At 51.2% G+C, this 8,141-nt stretch overlaps 2 protein-coding genes across 2 annotated transcripts; one reads left to right on the top strand and one right to left on the bottom strand.

The window, feature by feature from the left end:
- The first annotated feature begins 422 nt into the window (after positions 1-422).
- LOC119693024 (calcitonin gene-related peptide type 1 receptor) lies at positions 423-3,199 on the top strand. Its single transcript, XM_038115054.2, has 6 exons — positions 423-543; positions 1,081-1,191; positions 1,285-1,385; positions 1,461-1,552; positions 1,622-2,384; positions 2,960-3,199. Exons 1-6 carry the CDS (start codon positions 459-461, stop codon positions 3,002-3,004), a joined length of 1,197 nt encoding a protein of 398 aa, XP_037970982.2. The 5' UTR covers positions 423-458; the 3' UTR covers positions 3,005-3,199.
- Positions 3,200-6,029: 2,830 nt separating this feature from the next.
- LOC105394700 (actin, muscle-type A2) lies at positions 6,030-7,413 on the bottom strand. Its single transcript, XM_038115175.2, has one exon. It carries the CDS (start codon positions 7,370-7,372, stop codon positions 6,242-6,244), a length of 1,131 nt encoding a protein of 376 aa, XP_037971103.1. The 5' UTR covers positions 7,373-7,413; the 3' UTR covers positions 6,030-6,241.
- Positions 7,414-8,141: the final 728 nt, after the last annotated feature.

Genomic DNA, 8,141 nt, shown 5'->3' with positions numbered 1-8,141 from the left:
GCGTGTTTACGTTACCTGCTTTATGTATCCCGCCGGCTGCGCTCGACTACAGTTATAACTAATAAATCTCCGGCGTCAGCGTCAGTCAGACGTCTGCTGCTGAGGGCGGCCAGCTGGTGGACTACGGACACACTGCAGGCTTAGAAACACTTTTACTGATAAGCCCTACGCGATGTTTATAAGTACTAATTTACTGCACTGGCTGAGCGACCCAAAACCAATCTTGGCACAAGGGGACCCGTCTCATACCGATCCGGTACACAATCTCTCGCAATTCCATCATCCACTACGTTTCTTCGAGTTAGAAATTTTAGATTTAGAAATTAATGTACTTATTACCTGTTAATGAACTTCTATTTGTCTATTATTTCAGACGTGGTGCCAGCCCATGGTGTGGTAGCGCAGCCACAGCCAGCAGCAGGGCGCGGGGGGTGCGGGGTGGGGGCGCGGGGGGCGGCATGAACGCGGAGGAGGAGGCGGCGCGGGAGGCGCGGGGGCGGGCCGCCTGCCTAGCCGCCAACAACGCCTCGGCGCCGCCGCCAGGTAGGACCTGCCTGACCCAGACCACTCAACTCATCCAACAGAACATTTTCACCAATTCCACGCAAATGTCCCCTTGCCAATGGCCATGACTTATAATACTATTTCCCCAGTTTGCGTTTACTGCACTGTTGGAATCCTCTTTGTCATTTACCTTGACCCCCAGTTGAGCATCGAATGCTTCTGTCGAGGACCTTTGAAAGAGCTTATGTATGATATAATTACGTTAGTAATTAGTTTAGTAATTAGACGACCGAATGGCGTAGTGGTTAGTGACCCTGACTACTGAGCCGAAGGTCCCGGGTTCGATTCCCGGCTGGGGCAGATATTTGTTTAAACACGAATATTTGTTCTCAGGTCTTGGATGTGCCCGTAAAATGGCAATAGGCCCGCCCCCTATAACATTGGGACTAACATAACACTCTGGCGAAAAGTGGGTGCAGCAATGCACCTCTGCCTACCCCGCAAGGGAGTACATTAGTACAAGGCGTGAGTGCGTGTGTTGTTGTTGTGTGTTGTAATTAGTGTCTGATATCGCAGGTCTATACTGCGAGGGCGTGTGGGACCGCTGGCTGTGCTGGCCGCACACGCGCGCCAACACCACGGCGCTGCAGCGCTGCCCCACCTTCGTGCCCGGCTTCAGCGCCGACCGTGAGACACCCCTTATACTAGCATTACCAATATAATAATATTACAGCTTTAATCATGTATTTACAAATAAATGATAAATGTTGCATATGTCAGGGTTCGCGCACAAGCTGTGCACGGAGGACGGCTCGTGGTGGCGGCGGCCGGACAACAACCGCCTGTGGAGCAACTACACCACCTGCGTCAACGAGGACGACGTGAGTGTGTGTGTGAGTGTGTGTGTGTGTGTGTGTGTGTGTGTGTGCGGACACTGACCCGTGCGTGTGTTGCAGGATGTCAGCGAGATCATCGCGGTGTACGAGGCGGGCTACAGCGTGTCGCTGCTGGCGCTGCTGCTGTCGCTCGCCATCCTGCTCTACTTCAAGTGAGTACCGTCCGTGGCTGCACCACTCCCCTGCCCCCGCGACCCCGGCTCACCCCCGCTCTGTTGCAGGAACCTGCGCTGCGCGCGCATCACGGTGCATATGAACCTGTTCGCGTCGTTCGCGCTGAACAACGTGCTGTGGCTGATGTGGTACGCGCTGGTGGTGCGCGCGCCGGCCACGCTGGCCGCGTCGCCCGCCTGGTGCCGCGCGCTGGCCGCCGCGCTGCAGTACGGCATGCTGGCCACCTACACGTGGATGCTGTGCGAGGGGCTGTACCTGCACACGGTGCTGGTGCACGCCTTCGTGGCGGAGCGGCGGCTGCTGCGCGCGCTGCTGCTGCTGGGCTGGGCGCTGCCGGCGCCGTGCGTGGCGCTGCTGGCGGGGCGGCGCGCGGCGGCGGGCGAGGCGCTGTGCTGGGCGGACGACGGCGCGCCGCGGCTGGAGGTGGCCGTGCCCGCCGTGGCCGCCGTGCTGCTGAACGTGGGCTTCCTGTGCAACATCGTGCGCGTGCTGTGCACCAAGCTGCGCGGCGGCGCGGCGGCGGCGCGGGCCCCACCCTCGGCCACGGCGCTGCACGCGCTGCGCGCCACGTGCCTGCTGGCGCCGCTGCTGGGGCTGACCTACCTGCTGACGCCGGTGCGGCCGCCGCGGGGCGCGCGCTACTGGCTGCTGTACGAGTACGTGTCGGCGCTGAGCTCGTCGCTGCAGGGGCTGTGCGTGGCCGTGCTGTACTGCTTCTGCAACGGCGAGGTGCTGGCGCAGCTGCGCCGCCGCTGGCGCGCACTCACCTTCCGCCCGCGCGCCAACTCCACCACCAACACCACCGTCAGCGTGAGTCTACACCTTACCATTCTTAATTCCTTGCAGATTTTTTTATAAACAAAAACGCTTTTGCTTTTGTCTCCTCTGAACAGTGTACAGCGTACACCCTGGTGTATATGAGGTCCGTACGATGACCGTTTAACAGCTAGCTAATAGCACAGCGTTTACCTCATGGTGGCCTGCACACAAGATCTTACACTTCTTAGTTCCCGTAGCAGAGGAATACATCTCGTTTCGTGGCTTAGCAAAATATTACGCAACCGTTTACCCATGACCGATGCGCTATCAAATCATGAACAGCCGTTGAGGTAGATGATTTACATTAATATAGTTAGGTATAGAAAAAAGAGATTTCTTGAGTGCAGACGACAAAGAGGCAAACGTTTGCACTGGGCACCCGCCAACCCACTGGACCGACGCTCTAAGGAGCAAAAGCCGGTAGCGGGCGGGTGTGGGAGGGCGAGCACTGGCTGTTGGTGCTCCATCGGAGAAACCTATGTCCAGCTGTCGAATATTATGGAATGATGGTGATTGATGATGAGGGTCGAGTTAGAGTGTTGCTCACGATGTGTCTATGTCCGCAGTTCGTGCGGTCGGGGGGCGGCGGCGGCGCGGAGGACAAGGTGTGACTAGCGGCGGCGGCGGCGGCCGGGGGCGCTGGGGACACGGGGAGTGCGGGGGGCGCGGGGGACCCGGGGGACGAGGCGGAGGCGCGGCGCCGCTCCGACGCGCGGCACATCCGCTTCGACCTGGTGGACAGCGACAGCGACGACCGCGAGCCGCGCGCGCGCCTGCTGTGAACACACACACTATACTTACTTACAGACGATAATAATTATATAAGTACACAAATCTTCTGCAGCAGCTGCTGCCTCGGTGCTTCTATTTACCCGTCTGCATTACATAATCCAATATCGCCTTGAACTCCTAGCTAGTTATCGTAGCAAGGGTTTCTTACAAAAACTAAATTAGGGCTAATAGGTGATGAACAATAAAAGTGTGTGTGTTGGTGCCTGCCCGTGCCCCGGGCGCCGCGCCGCCTGGCCCCGCCGGCCCCCGCTGGCGCCTGGGGCCCTGGCGCGGGACTAAACGACGCCGCCGCTGAGTAGAGACTCCAGTGAACAGTTATATATAACTATATACATCTAGAGCCTAAATAGATCATTATTGTTATACTTAAGTAATGTACTGTACATACCTACCTACTGAACTTTTAATTAATAATAAAATACTGTCCGGAAAAAACGGGTAAATACATGCTAGACTTACAAACTAACGGCTACTAACCAAAATGCTTCAGTTAGTTTTTAACTTATATTGTTTTTAAGCTCTGTCTAATTAATGCCTAATAATTAATTAATTTAAATAAGCCTGAATAAAAAAAGTGACAACTGACGCAATCGCAGAGATCCATTTCATTAATTTGAAACCGTGGGCATAAGTTGGGTACGAATCTATTAAAAAGTATTTTCTTATTATAGTATTTGTACTTATATGAAGTATTTATTTTTATAATCATTTTATTTTTGATATTAAGTATTAACAACTCAACCTAAAATAAAAATATAGTGTTAATAGAAGTATTCAAGTATTCACTTTTCGATAGAAACTTTTTTATTGTTTGACGGTCACTTTTAATATTATGGAGAGCAGTTTTTATGTGAATTTTCAAAAGTCACCTTTTCAGCTTACTGTGCGATGCCCCTTTACTATGCAATGACCCATTATGAAAATAATATGACACTCACGAGCAATGAAAAAGTGCCACCCACAAAAATCCGACACTAAAATACCTAATGACCCAATTTATTACAACAACAGGTACTTTACTAAAAAAAAAAACTGTGAATGTAAGTTTATATTAAGTATTTATTTATTAACCTGCCTTCGACTTGGTGACTAATAAAATATTAAAACATTACTGCAGGCTAGCATTTATTTCTACTTAGTAAAGAATATTAGCAGCATTGTCATGCTACCTTCACATGGGTGGCACCATACGAGTAGAACAACACCGAGCTGGTTGTCGGTGGCACACTTTATGCTCCTACATATGAGATTTCATCGAACTTCACTTGTACCCCGTAATAGCTGTGAATGAGTGTAGGTAATGTATTAAGAAATTAAGAACTCTTTATTTGTAAAACTAACTGAAAATGTTTTCCTTCACTGTTTACACAGTTACCTACATACAATGCATAATAATATAAGAAAATGTAAATACGAGTACAATAAATGTATATAGTTTTTGTAAGTTTGTCAATATAAATATAATGGTGTTATGTAAAATTGGAAGTATTATTTGACCTATAATTATAATATATTATGTTATGTATTTTGATCTTGATTTTGAAGGATACAGAAAGCATAGAGCTCCGAATCGGTTTCCGAATTAATTCTCCGATAGCACGGTTCGTCGAAAGCATTGTAGGTCGATGGTTTCATTAATGAAGAACATAGCGTCGCCTTGGAGGTCAACTAGTCTAATCCACAAAATTTGTGAAAAATGAGTTAGGTAAGTATACCAAACGATTCAAAATCGATTAAAGTCTACAGTGCAGTGGTCAATAATTCCAAGCCTCAAAAAAAAATGTGGGTTGGACTAGCTGACCTCCAAGGCGATGAATAGATGGGGTGGCAAAGATAATAGAAAAGTCAGAAGTATATTTTAAAGATAACTTAACTTGAAAATAAGACATTTGCAAGAAGTAATAAAATAATTTATAAGCTTATAAAAAGTAATGTAGTGTACTAGCTGTCATGCATCTCGTGGTGAGTGGAGGCACCGTTCGCGGGCGCGGGGAGACACTGGACTGCGATGAAGACACCCGCCGCTACTGGACGGCTCACTGTCAGTTACTCACCTGAGAACATCAAATTACCTCAGCAGAATGTGGGCATGGAATGCGGCGCTGTAATTTGCTTAGTTAAAGTTGATTAATTTTAGCTAGAGCTACATTTACTCAAGAGATAAACTGAGCAATACCTACCTATTACTGATAGATTCAGCAGAGCTGACGCAATATTTATTTAACTAGCAGAAAGTAAGAGTCACATTACATCTCATCTGTTGGCTCCTCTCAGTGTGTCACGCACATGTCGTGTCACTAGAGCCGTGAGCCGTGCGTGACGTCACTCCGGCGGCGGGACCGGCCGTCGATGCGCTCGATCGATATCTAATCGAGTCATTTCTACTGTTACCGCATTCCCATTTGTTGCTCTGTCTACCTACAGTTTGGCTTGTTTAACTGGGTAAAATAATATCTTATGAAGGTTTTAATTAAGTATTTCTCATTACCACTCTCAATTATTTCAGTATGTATACTATGTAAGTATTTCATGAACATCATCTTTTATAAGTTCTCATGAGAATCTGTTGCACTACATGTGCATTGTGCATACATAATTAGCAACTGTCCCAGGTATGTATATAATTAGCACTGAGAAGAGCGAGTTAACAATGCGAGTGTCGGAGCCGATAATAGATCGATGTGGCGAGTATCGGGCGGTATCGGCAGCGATGCACCGCGCCTTGTAGGGAGCGCGCTTCCGCACCCCGCCGCAGCGTATCTACATGCCACACGTGGGTATCTTGATATCTTTGCTTATGGGCCCTTATATAGCGTAGGATATTAATAAATAAAAGCAAAGCGATTCGGTAACAAAAATTATATTTAAATCACATAAACTTACTTACACGATAACGCAACAGCGTGCAGTCTCCGATAGCGAGTGTAAAATAAATACAACATCGAGTACAAAATTTGTGTAAAAGCGAAAGCGAGGGAAAGCGTGGCGGCTCCGGCGACGCAATGAACGGTGAGCGGTGAGCGGTGAGCGGTGAGCGATGAGCGAGCGCGAGGCGGCTAGAAGCACTTGCGGTGCACGATGCCGGGGCCGGACTCGTCGTACTCCTGCTTGGAGATCCACATCTGCTGGAAGGTGGACAGCGACGCCAGGATGGACCCGCCGATCCACACGGAGTACTTCCTCTCGGGGGGAGCGATGATCTTGATCTTGATGGTGGAGGGAGCCAGCGCGGTGATCTCCTTCTGCATCCTGTCGGCGATACCGGGGTACATGGTGGTGCCGCCGGACAGCACGGTGTTGGCGTACAGGTCCTTGCGGATGTCCACGTCGCACTTCATGATGGAGTTGTACACGGTCTCGTGGATGCCGCACGACTCCATGCCGAGGAACGAGGGCTGGAACAGCGCCTCGGGGCAGCGGAAGCGCTCGTTGCCGATGGTGATGACCTGCCCGTCCGGCAGCTCGTAGGACTTCTCCAGCGACGTGGACGCGGCCGCCGTCTGCATCTCCTGCTCGAAGTCCAGCGCCACGTAGCAGAGCTTCTCCTTGATGTCGCGCACGATCTCGCGCTCGGCCGTGGTGGTGAACGAGTAGCCGCGCTCCGTCAGGATCTTCATGAGGTAGTCGGTCAAGTCGCGACCGGCCAAGTCCAGACGGAGGATGGCGTGGGGAAGGGCGTAACCTTCGTAGATGGGCACGGTGTGGGACACACCGTCTCCGGAGTCCAGCACGATACCGGTGGTACGACCGGAGGCGTACAGGGAAAGCACGGCCTGGATGGCCACGTACATGGCGGGGCAGTTGAAGGTCTCGAACATGATCTGGGTCATCTTCTCGCGGTTGGCCTTGGGGTTGAGCGGCGCCTCGGTCAGCAGGATGGGGTGCTCCTCGGGCGCCACTCGCAGTTCATTGTAGAAGGTGTGGTGCCAGATCTTCTCCATGTCGTCCCAGTTGGTGATGATGCCGTGCTCGATGGGGTACTTCAGGGTGAGGATACCTCTCTTGCTCTGGGCCTCATCACCGACGTATGAGTCCTTCTGTCCCATACCGACCATCACTCCCTGGTGGCGGGGGCGTCCCACGATGGAGGGGAACACGGCGCGGGGCGCGTCGTCTCCGGCGAAGCCCGCCTTGCACATTCCGGACCCGTTGTCCACCACCAGCGCGCCCGCATCCTCGTCACACATCCTGGCAGCTGTAGGGGCGCGGGCTCACGGGAGATCTGTACCTGCAACACACGCGGCGTTAGCGAGCTCTCCAACGGGAAAGTGCACAGTTATAAATATCTTCCCGATCGATCTCGCACCATCGATAACTTCCACTTCAATTTAGAATGTGATCGCAAGGTCTGATTTAGAATGTAATAGATAGTCGGAAGTTAGATCGGCAGAACGAGGTGGATCGGCGGACAAGGGGACACTCACAGAGCGCGGCGCGCGAGTGCGGCTGGCGGGCGCGCGTGCGGTATATACCTGGTGCGGGGGGGCGGGGTGGGGTGCGCGGGGCGCGGGGCGGGGCGCAGGGGCGGCGCGGGGGGCGGAGAGGGGGGGAGGGGTGGCGGCGGCGGGACGGAGCCCTACATGGCGATGTTCGCCCGCGACCCTGCGACGATCGATTTTAAATATAAATCGAATGGACGCACCTCGATCCGTCACTAGCACCGCGACGATTGCGATCACTCCCGATAAGGAGATGGCATCCACTTTATATTTAGATTTAGAATTCAACTACATCGATACAACGAACCGATCTAATTAAAGAAAATACACACATCAACACCGTCTAGGGATAGGGATATTTAGATTTTTCTGAATCAACTGAAAACTTTCTTTTAATATCATCGAAGATGCATACAGGGTGATTTGTAAGTAAATGTATTCCTTTAAATGGGTGATGAAGGAATGTATTTTCAGTCGATTGAACCTTATAATGTCTTGACATTCTGAGATATTATAG

The sequence above is a fragment of the Plutella xylostella genome, chromosome 8 (assembly GCF_932276165.1).
Source record: "Plutella xylostella chromosome 8, ilPluXylo3.1, whole genome shotgun sequence".
Taxonomy (NCBI): Eukaryota; Metazoa; Arthropoda; class Insecta; order Lepidoptera; family Plutellidae; genus Plutella; species Plutella xylostella.
This window is presented reverse-complemented; position numbering and strand designations above follow the sequence as displayed.

What these genes read in the sequence shown, in the direction of transcription:
- LOC119693024 (XM_038115054.2), top strand. Translation starts at nt 459, where the DNA reads ATGAACGCGGAGGAGGAGGCGGCGCGGGAGGCGCGGGGGCGGGCCGCC. An exon ending in CGCCTCGGCGCCGCCGCCAG is followed by an intron (nt 544 to 1,080) that starts GTAGGACCTGCC and finishes CTGATATCGCAG; the next exon opens with GTCTATACTGCGAGGGCGTG. An exon ending in CCACCAACACCACCGTCAGC is followed by an intron (nt 2,385 to 2,959) that starts GTGAGTCTACAC and finishes CTATGTCCGCAG; the next exon opens with TTCGTGCGGTCGGGGGGCGG.
- LOC105394700 (XM_038115175.2), bottom strand. Translation starts at nt 7,372, where the DNA reads ATGTGTGACGAGGATGCGGGCGCGCTGGTGGTGGACAACGGGTCCGGA.